This window comes from Urocampus carinirostris, chromosome 6 (assembly GCF_059441175.1).
Source record: "Urocampus carinirostris isolate Australia breed hairy pipefish chromosome 6, RoL_Ucar_1.0, whole genome shotgun sequence".
Taxonomy (NCBI): domain Eukaryota; kingdom Metazoa; phylum Chordata; class Actinopteri; order Syngnathiformes; family Syngnathidae; genus Urocampus; species Urocampus carinirostris.
In genome coordinates this window covers 32,626,016-32,652,095 of record NC_142354.1, presented here as the reverse complement: position 1 = coordinate 32,652,095, position 26,080 = coordinate 32,626,016, and the positions used below count along the sequence as shown (strand labels likewise).

Below are 26,080 nucleotides of genomic sequence, written 5' to 3'. Positions count from 1 at the left end.
CCGCTATGAACATTTTTAAAGAGACGCATTCGGAGGAGTGAGGGGAGAAAAAAGGCAAAGAACGGCAGCCGGCATTCGGGCGCTCTGCTGTGCAGCAATCTGACAGGCACTTATGTTGAAGTCAACATGTGCCAAAACCGTGTCCATTTGGTGGTGCTGCATCATCGGGATAAATTGGGATTGACCACAAACGGCCAGAGCCGCCAACAATGGCAGGGCAGTGACCACAACTCACAGCTAAAAAGAGACTAACGGGCTGTGAGTGAGGAAAACAAAGGTGATATTTTTAATAAGCTCACGTGAGTGCGGCATGCTGGGAACCAGTCAATAATAGCAACTATAAAATTCCGTTGAGGCCGCTGATGATGTAAAATAAAAAGCTTGGCGGACAGGCTCGGCAAGTAAACATTTTCTCTTAGGATAAACGTTAGCTTTTATTGATGGGTACTAATCATCTGACAAGCCCATAGACAATTTTTTTACTATTGTCACTTCAATTAAATCAGTAAGATTGGTGGGAGAAAAATTGCCATATTTTCCCCAAAATGGCCAGAAATTTGATAGTGCACCTTACCACCTGGTGGGCCTTATCTAGCTCAGAGTGCAGCGGACAAATGGCATTGGATAGATGATTGCACAGATGGTTGATTTGAAATGTTTATTCTCGTCATTTGTACGGTTCCCAAATAAATCACCCCAAAATTAATAATGGTGGCTGCAAGTTGGATGACAGGTTAGACTTTCTGCCTCACTGATCAAAGTTCCAGGTACAATAAGTGTATGTAGAATGGTTATCTGTCTGTTTGTGCCCTTAGATTGGCTGGAAACCAGCCCAAAGTGTCTCCTGCCCACGGCCCATAGTCAGCTGGGATTAGCTCCAGCACCCTAATACATTTAATTCCTCATGTCTAGTGTTTCGTTTCAAGATACCTCCAACTTATGTGTCATTGGAAGCTTGAAGTTTCACAGGGACAGCAGAATTCTTTTCTCCAGGCTTATGACTGGCAATATGGTGCCCTCTTGAACTTTTACAAAGTAGGGAACTTTAATCATGTTTCTTGGACCATTATGTTTAACAGATCAAGCCAAAATAAAGATAAAAATTTGATTCATCGTCAAACTGAGTGCATTAAATACAATAATCAAGGACACTTCCAGGGATGTGATTTGACCAAAGTGAAATTATCTGAAAATTAGCGGGGGGGGGGGGGGGGGGGGGGTGATTGCTAGCTGGGGGGGGGGGGGAAACCAGGTAGGACCAGGGCAGTGCCCTGGTGGGGGGAAAAGTGGGGCGAAGCCCCCCCCCCGGAGCTCATGGGTTTTTTTAAGTACTTTCAATGCACTCAGATGACAAAGAAATAGACAAGACAACAGCATAAATTTTCAATGTATATTGAACTATCCCATATAAAATTACAGTTTAAGTCAACTCAAAATCAGTCACATTAAAAAACATTTCCCCATGAGGCGTAAGGTGGACATTGAAACATTATAGTTTGAAAGCCATCGATGGCTGACAAATCTCTCTGGCATGGTGAAGGTGATGCCTGTCAGAAAGCAAATTTCTTGAAGAGCTTCCTTCAGATCGGTTGACCACTTGAAATCGTTGAAGAGATCATTATGGAGTCCTTCAATCTTGTACTCAAATGGCTTGCAAAAATGCTTAGAGGCGTTGTGGATGTGGTGGCAGGTATCCCCATCTATGTCAAGGAGATGTGGTGCTGGTCCCTCTCGCAAACGCGTCTCAACTCCAGATTTGGAACCCCGCATCACTGCACATGAGTCCATCAACACAGACACCAAATTGCTCCAGGGAATATTGTTCTTGGTCATGAGGGCTGAGAGTTCATCAAAGAGAGATTTGCCGTCAACTTTAACAACACTCAAAGATGCTAAATGTTCCACCACAACAGACTTTGTCGACGGGGAGAAATAGCTGACGAGAACACACAGGACACGGTGTAGATTGTTGCTGGTGGACTCATCAATGTTCATTGAAAAGTGGGAGGATCTTAAGTTTGTTAAAGTCTCATCAAGCATAGTATGGGCAAGGCCATACTTTGTTTTGTAGGATGCACTGGTTCTATCCATGGACAGTCCATTCAGAGCTTTTGGATCCCTTGCCAGTTCCTTTGACAGTGTGATGAGCTTTGGGGCCATGGTGAACGGAAGAGAATTTTCGGCCAGCACTCCCAACAGCATTGCCTGAAGAATAAAAGAAATTTAACAATAATCAGTAAACAATTAAATAATTTAAATAATTATTTGAATTATAATCCAAAATGTCATGCGACCAAAGTAAATAAAAAAGGATTTAGTCTAAACTTTCATGCACATTCACATGTCAGAGTATTTATTATGGTGACAAAAAAATGTTGAAAATTAGCTACAAACCATTGGAAATAATATTTACCATGCAATAAATCATTTAATCAATCATTCTTAATACATAATGGATAACAAAAACATAAAATACCTCATGCAGCAAGCTCTGATAAAAACACAATCATGCATTCGACTAAGATCATCTCTGTAACTGCATACATCAAGACACTCAACATCTTGAAACCTAAAAAGTGCAAACATGCAGCATTCATTTGAGTTTGTGTCAATGATTAACCATGTTATTAATATTAAGTAAATTATGTACCATAATAATATCGTGGCCATTAAGAAAATCAATGGTAGAATATCATACAAGTACTTAATTTAAAAAATATAAATACTGACAATAGTTTTGATTACTATTAGGCTTAATAATATTTTTAAATTTCCTAAATCATATTTTAAATGTAATAATTTATTTCTTTAATAGCAGCGTATCCAAGTATTTGATAAATGAAAGTACAATAAGTATAGGCCCTACAGTAAAGTGTTGGTGTAATGTACACATGAAAATCTATTATTGTAATTGTTAAATATTTATGGCCATTTTTATTACGTTATAATATTTTCGAAAAAAATGGGAAAACTGTCAAATAAATTTGAAAAGTTTACCACCTACCTCAAAATTCACGACTCTATCAGCAACTGGTACAGGTTGTTGGGGTGGATCACGTCTCTTTATTACCGCTTCCGATTGTGATGTCAATAAGGGATGGAGGCCGTAAAGTTTTGGAGTTTTCGTTTGGGCACCGAAACTTCCAGCGATGGAATAATTTGTCGTTCTTGACTGGAGTTCTTTCACGTGTTTTTTGCTCTTTGCGTGACTTTCAAGAGCTTTGAAACCTCTCCCACCATAGTCGATGGTATCATGACACCAAATGCAAAGTGCTTTCCCGGCACGATCGATCTTCCGAATAAAGTCATTGAACAAATTCGTCACAGTCTTCTTTCCAACATTCGTAGATAATTCCTTCTCCAACCAGTCCCATCGAAACTTGTTTTTTACAATCTTATCAATTTCTTTAGCTCGCGGAGCATCTTTGCGTTCGATCACGGACATCTTTCTTTAAACACCCGGCAAAAACGTGTGAGAAATGAACAATGGCACACTCCTATAACAAGCGCGTTTATTGGTCAACACGAGACTTCAACCAATCGCAAGTACGTTTCATTTCAGTTACGGAAACACTCAAATGGCATGCTGTCGAGACGAAATCGTTTTTTTTTTACCAATTAAAACACCGGAAATTTTAAAATTTTATTTTTGGAGATAAAAAAAGCGGAATTCCGCGAATTAGCGGAAAAATCACATCCCTGCACTTCTACTATTACAATGTAAAGGAAATGTGTGTCCCAAAGCCCTGCTCTATGCTGCTCGATTAATATTTTATACCCTTAATCACTTGCTCTTGATCCCCAAACCTTTGACGATCTATACAAGTAAAAGCGAGACTACACAAAAGGAAGATGACATGCATTTCCAATGTCATTATGTGTGGACATTGACAAATACAGTGATGCAAATTTGGCCTGCACTTGTTCCATTGCATTCCCAAGGGTGGAGGCGAGTCGCCTATAGTAACGGCCTAATTAAAGAGCCTGGTTCAATAACGGGATGTTGCTAGCGAGATTACACTTGTGGTGTTCACATTCATTAAAATTCACCTTTACAAAAGGAGTGGTTGTAAATGAAAGCATGTGTCAAGTAGGCTCAGGGGTTATATAGCGCTTCACAGACCTGACATCCAGGGCTCAGGTGGCTCTGACGCAACAAGGATGTGTTTACATCTTGAAAGTCGGGCTCTCTCCAGAGCGATGAACTCCCCTTCAACTAAAGGATTTGGCTCTTTCAACAAACAACGATTTTTGTACTTCCATGAGTTGTTGTCAAACGGTCCATTGAGCAGTGAGTCAACTAACACATCAGGGATGCTTCAGAGCACTAGCCTGTCAATACTTTGTATCCAGACAGTAACTAACAGCTGGACCCTGTCAAGCAGACATTATTTCAAAATCTGTTATCACCTGCTCTGGAAGGTGTTGAGGCCCGCCGGGACACACTGGACCCTCCACTGTCCGTTCTGGTCAGAGTACAGCACGTACTTGACAGGAGTCTCGACATGCAGCTCCTTCTCAAGGGCAAACAGATGCTCCTTCCAGGGACAACCGCCCAGGGAGAGCTCCATCACGTGTCCGCTGGGATCTACCTGGAAACCAGAGGGGCTCATCAGAATTTTATCAAGTTTTTTTTTAAAACACTTAATGGGCTTTTTGTACTTTATGTACCTTGTACCGCTCATTAAGAGCTTCTTCCACGATCTTACGAGCCGGCAACCAGGAGGACTTGTAGAAATCCAAACGGTCTAGAAACTCAGCCCCAGCTAAAGCCAAGGCCTTTTTGAACCCTTCCTGTGGATAAAAGAGTACTATTAGCATGTTTGATATATTTTGACAATTGTGCTGTCACACTGTGTGATAGTAACTTTGCCCTGCTAGATGTTTGCTTATTGTATTTTGTTAATTCCTAAAAAACAAGTGTACTTCTCAAATTGAGCTTGCCTGTGATCATCTTGATGTTACGACTCATCACAGGGAATTTTGATTTTTAAACTCAGTAAAGATCCTTATCAATCAGTCATTTATTCAAACCAAGATTAATGCCAAAAATAATCCTACACAGAAAGCTTTGGCAAAATAGCTGATTTTATCAAATAGGATTAATATTCATAGTATGCGCAAAAAAACATTGAAGGATTTGCCTGACCACAATCAAGTAGTTCTTACACAATTAATTCGTTCCCACTCCATGTACTATAAACCACCCAATCCAGCATTCTGACACTTGTGCAAAAAAAAAAAATCTTTGAGCAACCTTTCAATGTCTTATCTTGATTTCACAATTAGGCTTATCTTAAAATTTTGATTATTTTTTTTTAACAATGCTGAATTAATGGAGTTTATTTGATTTGGAGTTTACCGGGATTTCCCATTCCTAGGGTCACCAATCACCAGGTCAAATTACGTTTGGGAGGTGGAATATGCTCCTAGGACAAAACCAAGCAACAACACACAACAGGGGAAACAAACCGAATGCAGCACCAGCGGTGTACAATGCATAGACGCTGAAATCAATTACGTTGTACCGTTTTAACGATCAACAAGAGATAAAACTTACAACTAGAAATCAATGCCATGATGGTCAAACCAAAGTATCGAGGCGTCATTTTTCATCTAAGTAGCAAAATCTAATGCAAGCGTAAATTTGACTTGATGTTTTGTTTTATCTATATGTCTTTATTGTAAAAAAAAAAAAACCCGGTGCACTGAGTCAAACCTCAAGACAGCAAGGGGAATATTGTGCATCACGCTACACATATCAACGCTCTATGAATGAACGGGATTATGCTTTATCACAGAGGAAAAAATAAAGCCTTGTATATTTCATTTGCAAATGCCTACATAGTTATTACATTGTTCAAACATTTAGCCAACAAACTTCAAGCACCGTTGTGTCTATCAAAGTTATTAATTCTGCTTAGAGGGTGACATTTGGAATAATGGGATGGTATAGAAGTCTTTGAGCTTCGCCAACAATCACGACGTTTGAGCTGTGACTGCCTTTTATGTTGAGCTCCACATGGTGTTTTTTTGATGAGACGCAGCGATTTCCACTACAAAGCACGCACACGCTCACCTCGGTGTCCTGACTCTTGCTGTTCCAACGCGGATTGAGATGGCCCACACGTGCACTCAGCGTGGTGGAAATGGCGTACCGTGCCTCACCGTCACACTGTGAAATGCCATTGTCTACGGCGTCCACCTCCTCCACAAAGTTCTCATAGAGCTGCCAGGAAGGACAAGTATGGAGGGCTTAATAAACGCTTAACGACATTGAAATAGGAACTACTACATCATACCATGGATGTAACACTTTTTGCAAGACGAGGGGTAGTGGAAACAAGACATTAGGGGCCATTAAGATCCAATGTATTGAAGGTAACTGAAGGCTAAGTGCACTGCAAGCTTGTTAAACCAGGGAGAACAGCTGCTATTTTACAGTTAACTGGAAAATGTTAGACAGGGAGCCATAGAAGAGCAACAAAAGAGATGTAGTTCATACAAAATGTCCTCTTTTCCTTTGGGACATCCTAGGTAACATGTTGATCATTTGACATAAAAAAGGGGTATATACGGTGATAAAACTCTCGCAAGATAAAACAAAAAAAGACAAAAGGCACGGACAAAACATTGTGAAATATTCACAGAGAATAGAGCTGATGCAAGCTAATAGTGATTACCGTATTTTACGCACTATAAGGCGCACCGTGAATGAATGATATATTCTTAAACTAATTCCATACATAAGGCGCACCCCATTATAAGGCGCTATAAGTGCATGCTGGTTTAAGATCAGGTAATTGTGCAGTTTTGTAGTTGTAATCCTGAGCAGTCCTTCGAGACATTTTTGTGATTAAGGGCGTCATAAATAAATGTGACTTGATTTGACTTGGCTACAGTAGAGGATGTAGTTACGTGATGCAACCGTTAGATGGTGCCGCACTAAAGGGAATGTCAACAAAACAGTCAAACTTTATTAATAGATAACAAACAAGCTTTCCACAACTCCATTCACTCCCAAAATGAATAAACAGCTGTTTTATTATTTTCTCTGAGGTAAAGCATTTTCGTGACACATCTTTAACATCTTTGAACAACAACAAGGCATGACATTTTACTTTTCCTCCATTTAGTCAACACGCAAAAAAAAACGTCTGATACTGTTATGGTAAATTAAACGTTAGTGCAATCGCAATATACTGACACTCGTAATGTGCAAAAACAACAAGTGCGAAACAATAACAGTAAAGCGATAACATAATAACTGTAAAATGTAAAACGTTGTAGTGGGTTTTACATAATTCACCCATGGAACCATTGTTCAGTTAGCGAGTTCCTAGGGGGACTCTTAATTCTGCCGGCTCGAGCCACTCTCGTGTTTTGGTTTGTTTTGTAAGTTTCGATTGCAAGTTTAAATGTCGTTAAAGCAGCTTTCGTTGGCACCTTTGTTTGACACTCCACCTACGACTCCCGTCTCTGCCCGCTACAACGTAAACACACACCAAATAGGACCACCTCTGAATTCTTTAATGTTAAGTTCCCGTGCCAGCGCTGTTGCCTTCATTCGAATAGTTATTGTACTGACACTTCTACTTGCTGCTCTTTGTTCAACAACCCACTGTTCAAGTGTGTCCTCCAACTGTGGCCATCTCGCTTTTATTGCCACGGAAACTTTGTTTATTCTTCCTTATTTGGCCATCGATTCATTAATGTTGAACTCTCTTGCTGCCGCTGTATTCCCGTGTTTTACTGCGTGACTGATCGCCTTGAGTTTAAACTCTGCGTTGTAAGCGTGTCTCTTAATAGGAGCCATTTCAGGGTCTTTATACAAACGCACAAATAAAAGAGAATCGTTGTTTAATATTTCCCAGTATGCACAGTGCACTTCTTCTACGCGAAAAATGGAGTCGGTGGCTGCTTACCGTAAGTTGCGAGACCTTGTAATTCAATATTGATCCATATATAAGGCGCACCGGATTATAAGGCGCATAGTCAGCTTTTTAAAAAAAAAAAAATCTGATTTTATGTGCGCCTTATAGTGCGGAAAATACGGTACAATGATGGCGGACAAAGATTTGGAGAGCCTAATGAACCGTGCAAAGAGGCGTGCATAAAAGCCTCCTGCTGACAGGTCCAAAGCAGAATAAATAGAATTGCAGTATACTCAGCTGGGAGCCTGGCTCAACGGAATTGTCACACTTTAGAAGAGCTGCTTTCATTTTTGGTCCTTCCCTACTGCCAGATTTCAGATGGAGAAAGGACGGCACAAACTTGCAAATTATTTTTTACAAAATGTTCTGTTAATGCTTTAAGGAGACACCAAGTTATTTGCAGGTTACAGAACGTCACAGTTTATGTCTTTAATATGCGAGTCAATTTCAAACCTTACCTAGCAAATGTTCACCAACCCCCTTTACTTGAGGCCAATTAGTATTGGTTAGTACGACAACTGGGGGACGAGCTAAATGAAGTCGCAACTAGGGGTCCAGAACATATGGAAAAATTATAGTCACAAGAATAGTCCGTGCAATAGGTGTAATGCAAATGTGTGCAATAAATTTCATAGGAATCTTTTATCTGACACATTTTTGGCTAGAAGATGGGGATTCAAACTCTGGCCCCATAGGGCCACTTGCAGCCTGCCAGCTATTTTACTGTAACCCGCTAAAAATGTATTTAGGAATATTAGCTTTGTGTTTTGTATAGTTTGGAGCAGGGTTGTCAAACTCAATTGCACAGAGACCTATGCTTTAGCGCAGGGGTAGGGAACCTATGGCTCTTTTCATGAGTACGTATGGCTCCGAAATAAAATAACTATTGCACATCTCTCTGTGGCGTTTAAAAGTCAAGTGATTTCCTCCCAATTTTGGTCCATATAAAGCCGAAGCAACATAATGCAGAAGTTTGATAAGAAACCATTTAACCTGATAAATAAAAACGGTGGCAAACGATTTTGATTGGGTGAGCAGTACAGGTGGGCGGATCCCTGCACACAGCGCAAGGCACTTCCTTCTCTTTCTCTCTCTCGCTCGCTCGCTCCGTGCAGTCTACACGAAAGTGAATATGACGATATGCTTATCATTTGCAGTTTTTGTGACATTTTTACAAAAGAACTTTGCATGCACATTGTTTTGAAACCGTTAAGGACAAATTTCATGGAAAAGAATTGCCTCAACAATCTTAACTGAAGGTGGAAGACAAGTTGTAAATGGCAAATTTACATTGATTTGGGGCACAGGATTTGGCATTATTATAATTTCATACATTTGATTAAATCATCAAATGACACACAGTGAAATCAAATGTGCTGAAGAATTAGCTTTTGTCTAGAGAGCGTGTTTGGCAGTTTTTTCAATTTTGTCTGAAAATATATGATGTGGCTCTCTCAATTTCTTTTTAAAACATTTTTTGCTTTTATGGCTCTTTGGGTCCAAAAGGTTCCCGACCCCTGCTTTAGAGCTTTACAGATATGTATAGATCAACCAGAGTTGGCATGTAAAATGTGATTCTGTACAAAGTTCTTGGTAGTATCAATGAAGAAATAAGTTACAGATTAAAATAAATATAGCATGAGCTTAAATCATCAGATGAGCAGAATGTGTTGACATGAACAAGTGATCACACTATGAACTCAACCTAACCCAATTAGCAGTCCGAATAAGAGCATATTCTGATAACCTTGAGCATTTACATGGCTTTAAAAAATATATATTTTGGCAAAATTTTGCTCTTAATCCTACTAGTCGCAGCATGTAAACCCGGCCCCCAACTCTTTGACCTATTACCCTGTGGTAGGCGCAACAGAACCCTCAAAACTAGGACAAACAGGCTCAGGGACAGCTTCTTCTGCAGCCATCATCCCCCTAAATGAGCGCACAAACCTGAAAACATATCTTACGACTTGTTTTTTGCTGCTACTACACAAAACCAAAAACACATGCAATAGCACGCAAGTGTAAAAATATATATGCCTTGTGACTTATTTTCTTTTTTTGTTGCTGCTTAATGTTATTGCACTTTGTTTTATTGCACTATTGTTACGATGGACTATGCTTTGATTCATGAAGATTGCACTATTATTACATCTTAGGCTGGTATCTAAGCACTAATTCCAACATCCTGACTTTCAGAAACTAAAGTTGTTGAGATTTGCGACCAAATAAATTTTGCCGTCCCCTTTTATTTGTGTATTGACTTTTTTCCTCAGCTTGGGTCAGATACGAAAAAGCATCAGGCAGACCACAATGCACGCTAATCCCTGAGAAGCGTCAAACACATTATCTGTCCTGTCAAACTCACTTTGTCATAGAGGATTTCCAGCTGTTTGTCTCCCTCCTTCAGCTGCAAAAGCTGAGCCAGCAACTGACGGCCAAAGTGGAGATAAATCAGGCCGGCAGAGCTGAGCTTGGTCACCCATGGCTTGTCAGGACGCAGGCTGTGGAAGGTCTCTTCAAAGGTCCTAAACATAAAGACAGATAATGTGAAAGGCAAATGAACGTTCCCATGATTTCTGGACCAATGCATATCATTAAAATTCATTGCCGTGTTTGACACATTAGTTGAAAGAAACAACGGCCTCACTAAGGACTGAAGTTTACTTGCTTGGTTATCGTCGAGCTGGGAAAAAAAAAAATGCATATTTGGGAGCATCGGCATGCTTAAACACCCAGATTCCAGTAAGTGTGTTTCTTCGTTAAAGTGTAATGATTTGTTTCTGTCAGTTCCACATAGGCCTGGCGATATATTGATTCTTTTTTTTTTTTAGTTTATTAGAGATGATTTAAGAACAATGAAATCAACGCTCCTAACACAAAACCTAGCAAACCCAGCTGTTATACAATTGGACTGAGATTCAATACTGTATTTATCTGTGTATAACGCGCTCTTTTTCTAAGATAACTCAAGGTTTGGGCACGTGTTATATACAATATTTTACGCTGACTACTTTTGTAAAACATTGGATGCAATTGGAATCAAACCCGGGTCGTGGGAGAGCACCAGATCCTTATCACTAGACAACAAGTAATATTAAGAACATGTGAGGGTTGCAAGAACGAATAGAAGAAAAAAAATCATTAAAATCGATTATTAACAAAGTTGGCAACTAATTACCTCAACGATTTCTCGAGCCACCAAGGATGTTCATCAACGCAAATAGAGACGCTCCCCTACTTACGACCATTCGCCTTACGAAAAATGGTAGAAACGAACATTATTTTCGGGATGTTGAAAAATATCCGGACATTGCTGTAAGTTAGATTCTGTATTGTGTTCACCTTTTTCTGAATACAAGACATTACTGTAATGCTTCTTTCTGCTTTCTGGTGGCGCTGTAAGAGGTCACCCAGCAACCACCCGAAAGAAAAAATCCGCTTCCTCTTCCTAGTTCGAGGGTAAATATACTGTACTGAATCTTTGCGTGCTAAGAACTTTTACATTTTTTATTGTTTAATATCTTGTGCATCCTTTCAATATCGTTGGTGTAAAGTGTAAAGAAGAGGTGAGCAGTTTCTTTTTAAGTGAAAGTGGAATAAGAAACCCTGATGCGGTTGAGAAAATGGTCGGAACGCTTTTTTCGGCCACTTTTCACCACAGAGGAGAATCTCTTAATGCCCTTCCAAAAGTAAGTCAAAGTCAACCTTATCTTTACAGAGAATATCATTTTATGAAATGTTATTTTTTTAGTACGAAACAATACAGGTTACTTGTACAAGCCTTAAACATAGTTATACAAACCTTAAACATAAAAAAATATAGCAATGAAGCAACTTACGAACAAATTCAACTTACGAACGAGCATCAGACACCGGAATCTCTTTTGTAAGTAGGGCAGCGTCAGTAATCAAATAATTCACCCAAAAAACAAAGTTAATGACAAGTTTTAAAAGGGGTATACATTTTTAAATAGTTTTGGGCTGATCAACATGTCATTAATTGCTCTTAGTTATTCTGTGTGATGAATCTAAATGTAATATGATCTTTGGATAAATTGGTAGAAAAAAATGTATCTTACACATTTGCAGGTGTATAGCATTCATTTGTATGTATTTTTATTTTATTTTGTTTTATTATTTGTAAAACACTTGTTTTGTTTTATTGTTTTATATTAAAGAATATTCTGTTGTGTTGTGGACTATATTTTTCCATTAGCTCAAAACTTCAATATTTGAATGTAGGAGTAAATTATTATTATTTTTTTTTAATCTGATGGATCGAAACAATCAACCAATTCATCGATTATTAAAACAATCATTCGTTGCAGTTCTAGAACATATAAAAGGGATTAGGTTTTATCTCATTATCACACACTATGTAATGGAGAAAACAGAAACTTGTCCCGAAAGACAAAAACAAATGCAACAAAGCACAACAAGGGAAAAAAACATTTGGTGTATCCTAAGATTAATCAGACTTTGAAGAACATTACATAAATTCCTTATTTTTTTAACCAAAACTTGAAAGCCACAATTGATGCAATGCGTATTGTACGATGTGAATTAGAAGGAAACAATCCTACCTAAAATTTTGGAAACAGATTTAGGCTTTTTTTCCCGTATGTTCTCAAAAAATAAGCGTTTTGAGTTTCCCCAGTGATAAAGGATCAGCTATCAGCCATCGGTGTCATATGCATACTAGAAAGCTTTGGGGGGAAAGGTGTGATGCAAGGTTCGGCTAATTTCTGAAGAGGAAGATGACGCTTTACACCGATAAACAACAGCAACCAGATGATAAAGGTGCTGTATCTGAGTGAGATCAGGAGGTTTCTCCTGCTACTGTTAACCATGGAAATTGGTGCTATCTGTTTCAGGTGGGGGAGCAAACCCCTAACCAAAAATCCGGCCTGGAGAAGGATGGATGTCGCCAGGCTGTACTTGCCCAAGACACACCACAAGAAGTGGTACCCGGACGTCCCTGGCAGTAAAGGGACCTGTAAACAGTGATTGTGTTTATAGTTCACTTTGCAATTAAATTATTATAAATATGGCCACATGTATTCAACAAAGTTTGTCCCCTATGATCAGTAGTTTAAGTTGGGGGAAAGAAAAAAAATGTATATCAATTCTTGAAAAAAAAATAGGGGTGCACGTCATTTTAATGGGCATTATACATAGATCAACACAGCTAAATACTTAAATGTCACCTTCGATTTTACCAATGATTTTGAATTTAAAAAGTAGGGGAGAGGTCAGGAAGAGAAAATAAATATAAGATTTTGGTTCAAACAATCCTGCGACTGGCTGGCAACCAGTTCAGAATGTCCCCTGCCCGCTGCCCGGAGATGGCTGGGATGGGCTCCAGCACCCCCGCGACCCTACTGAGGATAAGCGGTACAGATAATGGATGGATGTGATGGATGGTTCAAACAATATTTTATTATTTTCTACTGTAAACTTACTCTCAACTTGTTTGTGAATCCAAATATTTGATGCATTACTGGGTGTGTTTACTTCAATGACAATCACATTATCATGTATGCCATAATAGTTCATTAAGCTTTTTTCTCAGCTAGCGTTGAACAAAGACAGAGCAATAGCGGGTGGTGCAGCGTGCCCATGAAACACAAGTGCACATGAATAAGCAGCCATGTGCACAGATAAAGGGGGGTGAGGGTTTGCTTATCGGGCTGCATTGTGGCACTGTTAGCCATTTGACTAAGGCCTAATTGGAAGACACGAGCAAGCTGCAGCAAACCAATAACTGACATGTGAATGAGTGACATGTGCGGTAGGCGGGGGTGGGGGGTAATAAGCACCATTAAAGATACTAATTGGCCAAGCTGAAGCATCCCCGTGTTCATTACCAAGTAAGGGGCGAAGTGAACAGAAAGGTAGAGAATAAGACGAATGTGTGTGTGTAAGGCCAAGGTGCCACCCTGCTAATGCAGATTGTAATAAGAAAGTCTGATTTTGTTATCCATGTCCTTTTTTCATCTTCAATATTGATTCCAAGTAAAATTTTGATTTTGTCTGGTAAATTAGTGCCAGATCTCACTTAGTTCCATTGCTCCTTTTCTTAAATGTTCACTGCATTCAAAATTAGTCTGCGTTGGCCTCAGAGGAGTAGACAACCCTCTTACCAGACTGTACATGATATTTTCTGGCCAAATACCCCTACCTTACCAATAAAATGTTTTTTTTTACTTAAAGAGCTCAAAACCTTATAGTTGTATACCCTTCCTAGAACTATTGAAAAAACAAAAGAACAGTTTAACAATGTTTCAGACTAGGACAAAAGAGTTTGAAAGAGTTTCTGGTTGACACAAAAAGATTCTCATCCTGACAAGTAACATACTGTAAAATTTGGACTATAAGGCGCAACTTTGTTCCCAAACTGCGGCTTATGTTATGATGCGGCTAATTTGTGCATTTTTTCTCACGCCTGCCAATGGCGCCCGAGCAATAAGAGTGAAACGGGTGTAATATGTGTCGAGAAAGACGCAAGTTTAATGTAACTTCGCGCTTTATCCATAAATAAAACTAGCATGAGCAGACCCTCATCATGGAAAAGGTATCAATCGAAAGGGGAAGGATAAGTACTGTACTGGGAATCATTTTACGAGTTTGTTTATATCAGGGGTGTCAAACTCATTTTAACTCGGGGGCCACATGATAGAACAAACATTCTGTCGGGGGCCGGACTTGTAGATTCAAGAGAAAGAAAGAAAAAAAGAAAAAGAAAGAAAGAAAAAAAGAAAAAAAAGAGTAAAAGAAAGAAAGAAAAAAAGAAAAAAGAAAAAGGACAAAAAATTAAAAAAAGAAAAAAAGAAAGAAAAAAAAGAAAGAAAAAAAAAGAAAAAGAAAGAAAGACAGAGAAAAAAAGAAAGAGAAAAAAAGAGAAAGAAAAAAAAAGAAAAAGAAAGAGAGAGTAAGAGAGAGAAGTCCTAGAACCAGTAGAGCAGGGGTGTCAAACTCATTTTTACTCGGGGGCCACGTGATAGAACAAACATTCTGTCGGGGGCCAGACTTGTAGATTCAAGAGAAAGAAAGAAAAAAAGAAAAAGAAAGAAAGAAAAAAGAAAAAGGAGTAAAAGAAAGAAAAAAAGAAAAAGAAAGAAAAAAGAAAAAGGAGTAAAATAAAGAAAAAGAGAAAGAGAAAGAAAAAAAAGAGAGAGCGAGAGAGAGAGAGAGGAGATACAAGTACAGTGTCTTTGAGGCACCTGGCTTCGGCAACATCAAGTGGACATATTTCAACCTGCAGCTTGTTTTTCTCTTGCGCTTCTCTGAGTGTTGCCTCGCGGGCCGGATTCAATCCCTTAGCGGGCCTGATCTGGCCCGCGGGCCGCCTCTTTGACACCTGTGGTTTATATGTAAACAGAAATAATGTGGCGAAACGAACTGATTGCAAAGAGCAACATCCAACGAAGCAGAAATGTTTATGGTAGATTCCTTTTTATCTGTCGGCATCATCGTGTGTTTTGGAGTATATATTCTACATGGTTGGATTCTATGGATTGTCCTTGATGTAAATAAGTCATTTACGCGGACATTCAAATAAGTTGAAGACGCCCAGGGGATGTAATGGTGAGTTACCTCGGCTTTATAGTTCTCTGGTATCTTGTTTCAGACCGATAGTGATTTTTCTCTGATGACTATATATTAAAATAGTCTTCATATCTTTAATCAAAAGAGTTTAAGCGTTCCAATTATTGGTCGTGACGCAATTATCTCATGTTTCAATGTAGGCACATGTGGCTTATAGTCAGGAGCAGCTTATGTATGTACAAAATGGTCTTTCCTTTGAAAATATACGGGCTGCGGCTTTTAATCAGATGTGCCCTATCGTCCGAAATTTAACGGGTATACACGAGGTGGTGTATCCCTGGATTTTCACAAAGAAAAGTTTTCCATCTGCCGCAGGGATGTCGAACTTTTGGACTGGCGTGACGTCATCCACTCCGCTACAAGCACCCTTAGGGTATCATGTTAATCTGTTAATAAACAACGGGGTAGACTGCTGGAAGTGTGAATTTCCCTACGGGGATGAATAAAGTATCTATCTATCTATCTATTTAGGCAGATCCATATTTTGTGAACATATCAAGATCAAGGGAGCTCTACGGAATTTGTCTTTTTTACTCGCTGCTGCCATCTCCTGGCCTATGCCATCATTGTCGACTCAGCCAGCTCATTCAGGATGCGCATGCAAGTAGGTTCATCTCTTGGACGCGCACAGATAAACTCTTTTCCGTCTTCGGGGTTGGCTTAGCGTTTGGACTCTTCTTGGAGCAAGTCTTTTCGTACTTTCAGCATTTTCATGCGATACGAACAAATTAAACCAAAGCAACACAGAGACAATATTGATGTCACTCTCTAGGACGATCCCTAATGCACGTAGCAGCCACGACACTAGTCACTAAATTGATGCTCGACGCTAACAGATACAAATAATGTTTTGGCTACCATCACCATCTGTTAAGCTGATTTTGTTCTTAGCCACTTAATCCTTTTACTAACATCTACCATGTGCAATATGAGTGACATCCACGTTTCCCTTTGGGCCCCCGGTGGTGTGGCGGCAGCCGATGTGCCTCGTGAACGCCCAGCGGGAAAGGACGATCAATAGAAGAGCACTAATTATCAACAGCCGCCTGCTGAGAAAAGGGACCCGCTATGGCTTTATCATACAGGTAGTTGTTGGAGGCTGGGAATGTATGGCTGTCAACATCGGGACACCAAGCTGACCAGTCACTACAAGAGAGTGAATGTGACCAATATTTAAGGAGCTGGCTCTCCTCTTTGTGTGAAATATTTTTCCTAAAATGGCTCGAGACACAATGAGGGCGTTCAATACACCGAGAGGCTTGACAAGGTTCATGTATGCAATTCATAGATCCAACAGAGCTCGTTTTCAGCCAATCAGAACGCGAGGCAAACGACAGCCTATGGCTGCCAATTTAGGTCGGCCACCTTTGCATCACAGACGATGCACATGTGATCCACACGCTTATACAGTGTATTGTATAAAAAGGGTTGGGCGGTGTGCCTGGGGCACTTGTAATGTAGATCAAAGGTATTCAGAACAATTGGTAGGAGAGGTTTGTCCCTTTTTCTCAGGAAAAACTAATTTGGAAAAATGTTTGAGATGGATAAAGGCATGCGGGCAGTTTCAAGATCAACTCAACGTGCAGAGGATCGATGGGAACTGAAACAATGTTATTTTTTTCTACATTAAGTGATTTATTTTTATTACGCTGCTGGTGGGTTGGTTAGTTGTCAGTAAGAGAATATGGTACCATTAGCTTTTGGCCAAAAACTTGGCCTGATGTGACATCGGTCACTTCGTGGTCGGAGATCGGCTGATGCAGTTATCGCAGTATTTAATGTGCAGAAATAATAATGTCTAATTTGTCTAAAATAAACAGATAACTTTCTTGTATGTGTTTTGTACCAGTTGAATAAATATTTACAGTAACCAATGGGTTCTTCATTTACCGGCATGAAGTTTGTAAGTTACTGCGGACACTTTACTTGCACTTTCTTTGAGTATATCATTGTGCTCTTGTTAGCATATGACAAAAACAATAACAAGCAAAGGTGACGTTTCGTAATTAAAGTAAAACTTGTAAATTATGGGTTGAATAGGATTTGCAACTTGTGATAAAGTACATCAAATTTATGAAACCCGTGATGTAATTTCCATTTGTTCCTCGCAGGAGACTAGGACCAAATAGAAATTACATCACTCATTTCATAAATTTCAGATACTGATCACTCATTGTATATCCTCTGTAGACCATTTTCTCTCACAAATCTGAATTTATTTCTATGCGTAGTTGCTACGGGGCATCTGACTTCCTCATAGATCGCCAACATTTTGCATCCAACCTTTTAAGGTTAGTGTCTTTGATTCCAACAATATAACTCTGTATATGATAAATATAACCCTTTCTATACTCACTTTTGAGAAGTTTGCATAATCAGGAAGATTTGATCCAGCTAAAGAATTGCTCGCTGTATTTTGTTACTCTTGTGATGCGTTGATATAGTAACCATGGTGGGTGTGGCTTAGCGCTCGCTGTCGGATCTATGAATAAGAGTCTGCAACCCTACGTGATGTGAATGCAACAGTTCTATGATTTCCAAATACTTATAAAGCAAGGGAAAACATGCCTTGTGGGACCATATTATGTAAAGTGGACTTTTTAAGTGGCCATAAAAATAGTTGGAGCGCAGAACTGTCAGCTAAACAATCAAGTTTGAAATTATCAAACCAAAAATCTTTATCTGCTATATTTTGTCATTACTTTTGTTAAGAAGAAAACACTTTTTAAGTAATAGTCGGTCATTAGGTAGCCCCACACAAAGTATTTCTGCCAATATGATGACCAGGGAGGCTATGTGATTATCTAGTCATTTCAAAGTAAAGCCTGGCTCTCCTCTGGATGTGAAATATTTTTTTTTATTTTAAAGTGTAGGATAATCTTCCACATGCAAGCACAAATAAATGGGCAAATAAATAATAATACAATCCTCATTAGTTCTATGACCTTGCTGTAAAAGCCAAGGTAATTATAGGTGCATTATACATGCTTTATTGCACGACAATGCAAAGTTATCTGAACTTCTAAAGACATTTCCTGCATGTCTGCTTGACTTGAATATGTGTTCGATCAGTTGGGGCATTTTTATGGTTTGGTAATCTCTTTGCGTGCCACATGCAGGCAGTGTACTGATTGAAGCTCTACCACCCTGAGTGAATTTCAGGCTCAGTTTTTCCCCACACTGTTCCAACTAGTAGAAGATATAGTAGGTCCCCACTTCCAGTTGTCATGGTAACAAAATCAGTACTCTCCATTGGTCTTATGAGGAACTATGCATGTATTATTCAAGATAAGTTCAAAACTAAAACATATTTTTCCATAATAGCTCCCCTTTAAAGTGAAAAAAAATGTTTTGAAGTGTATTAAAATTGCATAAGCATTAGTCTTACTTCGAAGATGTGTGTGCACCAAATGAGAGTTTAAGGATGTGTTAGAGACACTGGATCACCACCTAAAGATAAGAAGTGGGAAATCGGGTTAACTTCCATGAGTGTTCCCACTTCACTTGAACAGCGCGTTTGACATTGACAGCTCACCCATCACAACACCCCCAGCCAATCTTCAATACAAAGATTCATAAACAATTTAAAAGCAGTAAATCTGGTTCAACAAAATGGTTTTTCCCACTGGACAATACTATTAAGCAGAAAGTGCTATAAATTCCTCCGTACTGCCATAAACAATGATCTCATACCTCTGATGATGATCGTAGCGGTGCCTCTGTGGGTCGAATTCTCCTCCAACATCAACGACGATGTCACAGCCAGCCAGTAACGCAGGATCCCTGGTCCGCACTATCTCTGCATCCTGTGTAGGGAACGGAACAGACATGCAATTATCTAGCAAGTGACAGTCAAATGGGAAAGGAATTGAGAAAAATACAGCTGGAGACATCTAAGTGTCATATTTTCCTGTCCTAAACCGATTGGCTGTAGTTGAATAGGAATTTTTATAATTCTTAGTTTGGCGCTTGCTGCACACTGTTGAACTCAACATCCTAATTGGACTCAAAGGAGGGACCAAGTTAAATATTTAAATTAGCCAATCAATCATTGGTTAAACTTGGAGCAGTTAGCAGTGTTCATTAATAAGGACTTCTGCAAAATCCCACAAGCTCTATTCCAAGAGAGAGCTGCTGTATCTTTCGTCTTAACCCTTACAAAAAATAATGCATCTCCATTTTGATATACGTGCATGTGTTGGATGTATGTATGGAGACCCATCCATGACAGTTATTTTATTACAGTAAAACACAAGAAAATAAATAGAAGAGAGAGTAAAATGGCCCAGCAACACTGAGCCGAAAGATTGCATTGGGCTGTTTGAAGTGGTCGATGGTCAGGAGATTAAGTACACAATTTGACAGTCAGAGTGTGTTGAACTACTGGCAGTTTTTTATAGCTTGCCACTCCTTGCACATTGCTCTCTGCACTATTGTAATTACAGCGTTATTGTTACAGTGTTAATGTTACTGTGTACCTGACTTGTTAACCTGACTGCCCATTTTGCACATCTGGTTAGCTACTCTTCTTGCACTATCGGCACTATGGTAAAATACTATACGTAGCCAAAATACAATACAACTTTATTTATATCTGTACATTCAAGGAAACTGTGGGGGTCAGATGCATCGACATTTCGTTCTGTATACACGTGTACTAGAATGACAATAAAGTAGATCTGAATCTGAATCTGAATCTGAACCTCACAAAAGCAGATGCTTGTCGTTTTTTTTTTTAATTTATTGGGGTGCCTTGACACGAAACCTAGCTAAAGACACTTGTGGAGCCCTGAAGTACATATGAAGTCGTTTACCAATATCAGCAAGCAATTGAAACAAGTAATGAAAGAAGATAGATAGCAAACACATGAGAAATAGAGAGGCAAAACAGTGCAATTCTATGTGTGTTTGTTTATATTACTTGTACTTTAATATTTGTCCAGTTTTTCTGATTGAATTTTGGCAGAGCACATTTTAAGCGAGCACATAATATTATTGTGGGCATCCCGGCGGCGGAGTGGTTAGCGCGTCCGCGCCACAGTTCTGAGATAATGAGATCGAACCTTCCAGTGTGGAGTTTGCATGTTCTCCCCGTTCTTGGGTGGGTTTCCTATGGTAACTCTGGGTTTCTCCCACATTCCAAAAACATGCATGTCAGATTAATTGGCCGGTCCAAATTGTTCCTAGGTGTGAATGAGCGAGTGAGTTTAGGTCTCTGTGCGACTGGCTGGCAACCAGTTCAGGGTGTCCCCTGCCCACTGTCTGATGGGATGGGCTGGGCTCTCGCACCCCCCGCGACCCTACTAAGGATAAGCGGTGCAGATAATGGATGGATGAAAATTTTGGGGGACAAAACATGGATTGCTCGATAGACACAGTTTTTGAAGCTTATAATTTAGTGTAAGTTTGAACAAAACAATGTTTTTTTATTTATTGGAGGGGACATGTCCCTTTCTTGCATGCCCAAACTACGTCGTTGCATTTACGGTCAATGTTCCCTCTAATTTTCCACGGGTCTGAGCGTTCACACAAAGTCGGTGAGCAACGCTTGAAACAACAGTGAGCAACCATCAAACATGTCCAAAACTTGACATCACGTTACATTTTGCTGAGTTTCCGGCAATGCAAAATTATTTTTCTCTTTTGAATGAATTGACTCATGTACGATTGCAAAGGTTGTACGGCCTACAAACGTCGTTTGTTCTTACAATTCTTTCACAAGATATCCATATCTTTTTATTTCCTGATATATTTTGTCGCATAATATTAACATTTTGGGGGGCTTATTTAGTCGGTTGTAAGGTCCAGAACTGTACTTTATCACATTTTTAGTGGAAGTACAATGTTGGCAACAAGATTCACTTGATATAATTGGAAATTATTTGAATGCAACACAATTTTTTTCTTCTTTTTCAACTTTTTTTTAAATTCCTTTAAAAAAATCTCATAGTGTTTATTTTTTCCGAGTTGTTACTTTTTTCTTTTTGTTCTCTATTTACTTTTTTCCTACATTTTTCTTTTTTTCTGGCTTTTTTCTAAATTTTCCTTCTTTTTTTCTCTTCCTTTTGTTTCTTTTTTCTCAGCTTTTCACTACTCTTTCAATTTGATATTTTTTTCTTTTTTGTTCTATTCCCCCCTTCCTTTAAGTCATTTTGTGCATAATTTTACATAATATTTGGTCATGTTGGGATTAAAGAAGCAAAAACAACCCGAAGAGCCATTTAGGACCCGAAAGAGCCGGTTCCTTTTAGTGAGCCGAGCCGAAGAAGCCGGTTCTCGACAAACTCTACTAACTCAACTTCGTTCTACTTCGACTCGACTTCAAAATACCGCATTTAGGACTCAACGTCAGGGGAACCCATGTAATTTTACCTTCATGCACTGTGACTTTGACTTAAATCGCTTCTTAATTAGTAATTTTGAGCCCTCATTTTTGTGCGCTGGCTAGAGTTTCTTGTGCGCTGATAATGTGCGAGCAGTGCGCAATTGCGCACGCGCGCAGCTTAGAGGGAACACTGTTTACGGTTCTTTGTTTTTCTCTCTTATTAGAATGTAAAGCAAATGAGTACGCTAAAATTCAAGCTAATCGAACAATGCTTCAATATAAAATTAACATCACAGAATCACTTTCTCTAAGTGAAAAGCATGTTGATACAGTAGTATAGCATAATACCAAATAACGTGCTTTTGCCCCTGCGCCAAGTGTCTTACAACAGCGCCACTACCTGGCTAATTCTATGTGGCACAATGCCAAACACTCAATTCGCCGGTAATGAATCGTAAAGCCGTGCATTTTGTACCACAGATAGTAAGTTCGTTTACCTTATATTCAGGTAGCTGCCGGAGAAAGAAGCAAGCAAGTACTTCGTCACAGTGAAAAGTGCCGTTATGTGTTCCGATCTTTTTGGCGGCCATGGTGTCAATGCACAACCTCTTAGCTTCACTTGACATGTGTCGCCTTCCTGAGACGCTGAAGGCAAATGCGACACGCTGATAACAGGGATGCGTTGGAGTGAGTTTTGGAAGTTTAACACAAGTTGCTGTGTCAATTGCTATAGCAAAATGTTTTGTTAGCACATACGCACGCCTCATTGATGCGACGAGCTGAGCGGGGCAGATTTAAGGGTAGGACCGGTTGCAGTCCAGTAGTTTTAGAGATCGGTAGAAACAAATAGTATACCTTTGTTAGTTCCAGGAAATTTTAAAGTCGGGTGATTACGTTTATTCTTCTCCGACTCCCCAAAACCGATGTTATCTGAAATTAGATTCCAAGCATTATTTTAAATGTATGGGAAAAGCTTTTCTTTTCGTATTTTGTGTTTTCATTTGTTTTCTTTGTAGAAATAGAGCCGTCAAGTATGTCCCCTTCTCTTCCCCCTCTCTATTTCGTTCTATACAAACCGTCGACTTGCGACAAATTTAAATACAATTTGTGCTCACTTGTGCATGGGGAAGAATCACTGCATTATTATGCATAAATAAATTAGTTTGGGGCTTCTGTCTTCCAAATAACGCAAATCACGCATAACTTTGGAAATACAGGCCAACTGCCGGGGGTATACCCAGGGAGTAATTCAGTGTAGAACCGCAAATGATCATAGTATATATTCATTCATTCATTCATTCATCCATTCATTCATTCATTAATTTGGGTGCTCTGGAACTCTTAAAAAAGAAATTAAAAATGATACTTGCCACCCATAGTACTGGTTATGACCAGTAGAGCGCGCTGTACTTTAAGACATCCGTGACTGTTGGGCTTGGTTTGAAACCCCTTAGTCATATTTAACTTCTTTAAAGGGACAGTGTGTATTATTTAGTGCATACTGGTGGTAAAATCCTAATTTGAGAATAATAAAAAACATTTATATAAATAGTAAGCAAAATTACATGAACTATCATGTAGACGTGCATTTTTTATACTTGTGGGTCTAGAAATTAGCATTTACTTCACACAACATGAATTCCTTCTAGATGTGAGCTGAAAGAACTGTTCGTCATCTTGCTGCTACTGGTGCCCAAATACCTCTTGACTGGGGGGAGAATGGCAGAATAATAGCATGGTTTGTCACTTCCTTGTGCTTTTTATCATCTGTAAACAATAAAAATATAAGAATATAATATAAGAATCTCTTTAACAGTGCAACCCCCAAAATGTTCAAATTGAATAGTTATTTTAGTGTGAAGACTTTTTAGGGCAAAGCTGCTTTGTATGTATAGTGTATTCTACACACAAAATGACAATGTGCTTTAATTCTAATAAAGTGTGGAGACACACTAAAGTTTTTTCTGTATCGTATTGAAGCCTGTCATCCACCCCCACTGTCTCGACAAAAAGTACTGAAAGCCTTGAAAAGCAAAGTACAGTACAAAAAATAACTGACTCAAGTCAAGTCATGTTTATTTATGACACCCTTAATCACAAAGAGTCTCAAAGGGCTACACAGACCAAAGATTTTGGCAAACCACAGACTATTATTACACCATTCCTTTATCTTAAACCTACACGAGGGCAAGGCAAAAACTCAAAAAGCTCAACATGCGGAAAATAAAGAAACCTTGAGAAGGGACTGCACATGAGGTAATCCCCCTTCCAGGATGACCAAGCTGCAATGGATGTTGCAATAACAAATAATACACAGATATTGTCAACATGAAATAAAGGTCATTCATAAGCCATAGAATAGAAGCGTGTTTTAAGCCTAGATTTAAACAGTTCCACTGAGGTTGCAGATCGAATCTTTGGGGGAAGAGCATTCCACAGCACCCCGGCCCGAATGGAGAATGCTGTAGAACTTGCGGATCTCTTCTTGGCTCTTTGGATCACTAGTAGACCAGCATTTTCAGAGTGAAGGCTAAGGCTATTGCATTTTCAAGATGCTTTAAACAAGCACAATCTTGGTGGTGGCGGTTGTTTTATTAGAGTCAAGATTTGGAAATGTTTTATTCTTTTATACGAAAATTTACTTTTTTTATTTTTATATTGAACGTTAGCATTTATCATTTATAGATAAATATCGTTTCAAAATAATATGGTGAACACAAGTAACATGGTTTGTGGGCAAAATTATGTAAAGTCCGAGTATTAGGTAGAACCAGATAGGCAACTGTGGGGCCTTGACATATCAGTTGAACGCGTTTTCTGACTAAAGACTTAACTCGAAGCATCAAAAATCCTCTTTATTTAATTATGAAATGATTAAAAATGACATTCATTTCTCCATTCACGGTGTTACAGATCCCTCAACTACCTGGGTCATAGGGCTACTACACTCTTTGGTGTGTCTCAGTACAGCCTAGTGCCGGCCATCCATCTTCCGGCTGTTTTTGGGGCATATGAGTGTGCTCCCACACGGCATATAAGAAATAAAAACCTTTAAGATATTTATAAGACAGAAAACGGATTGCCAAACATAATAAACATGTGGAATAGCTAAATTATTGAATACGGAAATAAATGTTGAAACTTTATTGCATCATTTGCTTCAATATTAATGTAAAGTGTAATCTTCCTTCTGTTGTGCATGCTTTTGACCATCTGGGGGCAGTCTAATAACTATGCGGGGATGCTTTAGGCTCCTTGTCTGCCACTCACAAAGAATAAATAATACATGCCTCTGTCATGAGTGTCTTTATAATGTCCATCTGCAATCGTTTCAGCATTCGTGTCCCAATATTGGGTGCCTGAAAGTTTTTTTCGAGTGGATTCTCTAGATGAGTGATGTAGTGACCATGCAGCCTTCGGGGCAATCAGCAGTATTTACTTTAAGGCTTTAGACTTAATTCAGCACCACGGACAGCGTCCTATATCCGCTCTTCAAATAAACGTTTCTTCTCTTACTGATGGGATTACGCAGCTAATCCCTTTAGACACAAAAAAAAACAACAATCTGTCTTGTACTGACACTTTCTTTCTAATTTGTCACAACTAAATCCTTTTCAGCCGAATAAATGACCCTTCATTTCGCTAATGCCTCACACAGTCAAGAGGCTCATTAGCACATCTATGTACGATTGGCGACAAGAGAACAAGTGAAGGGGAGACAATGCAGCTGTCTCTGGTTTGTGATGACAAATATGCTAATTAAAAAGATTATCATGTCTTTAGCTGATTATAAGTGCTGACTTTTGCTTGGATCTGTACTGAATTCTGTTTTTGACCGCTGTTGAACGAAATAAAGTAGATGGTTTGCTCCAGTCACTCTGCACACCGATAAACCTTAATAAACAAGCCCGGGAATGAATATTGATCGGTCTGCCTCCTACAATGCTCCCTCTCCATTGGTCCCCATCCCCATTTTCCCTCACAACCCAAAAACCATGAGGTGCAGAAACATCACATGCTCTCTGAGAATTATTCCCCATCCCTCCTCCTCTTTCTGCTCACTGCTTCCAGTTTTACACGCGGCGATAACAGGAAATGAGTTGCTCTCTGTTTGCCTTAAAAGGAAGAGAGTGACTCTCCTATACTCGGTCAAAACGTCAATTATGAGCTTCAAGGGCACTGTTTTGTTTTGTTTTTTGTCGCAGTGGCA

General features: G+C 39.2%; 2 protein-coding genes across 3 annotated transcripts in view; both read right to left on the bottom strand.

Annotated features, from left to right (window-relative positions):
• The window catches only part of myg1 (myg1 exonuclease), a 36,290-nt gene extending 13,585 nt beyond the window's left edge, over window positions 1–22,705 (bottom strand). The window contains exons 1-6 of one of the 2 annotated variants that reach the window (XM_088337229.1): window positions 22,368–22,705; window positions 19,239–19,351; window positions 10,303–10,462; window positions 6,080–6,229; window positions 4,672–4,794; window positions 4,411–4,592 (exon numbers count right to left, since the gene is read on the bottom strand). In XM_088337229.1, coding sequence (XP_088193355.1) covers window positions 4,411–4,592; window positions 4,672–4,794; window positions 6,080–6,229; window positions 10,303–10,462; window positions 19,239–19,351; window positions 22,368–22,637 — 998 coding nt within the window. In that variant the 5' untranslated portion in view covers window positions 22,638–22,705. Of the gene's footprint in view, window positions 1–4,406; window positions 4,593–4,671; window positions 4,795–6,079; window positions 6,230–10,302; window positions 10,463–19,238; window positions 19,352–22,367 lie in introns of those variants that run through there. The other variant, XM_088337230.1, reaches the window with a different exon arrangement.
• Window positions 1,441–3,697, bottom strand: LOC148364614 (uncharacterized). The gene is made up of 2 exons (XM_088337308.1): window positions 3,005–3,697; window positions 1,441–2,205 (listed from the first exon to the last, which is right to left on the bottom strand). The coding sequence occupies exons 1-2, from the start codon at window positions 3,443–3,445 to the stop codon at window positions 1,441–1,443; spliced, it is 1,206 nt and encodes a 401-aa protein (XP_088193434.1). The 5' UTR covers window positions 3,446–3,697.
• Window positions 22,706–26,080: the final 3,375 nt, after the last annotated feature.

Excerpts from the sequence above, each read along its gene's own strand:
- LOC148364614 (XM_088337308.1), bottom strand. The coding sequence starts at position 3,445 with ATGTCCGTGATCGAACGCAAAGATGCTCCGCGAGCTAAAGAAATTGAT. Across the intron at positions 2,206-3,004 it reads ATAGAGTCGTGAATTTTGAG|GCAATGCTGTTGGGAGTGCT; the intron begins GTAGGTGGTAAA and ends TTTATTCTTCAG.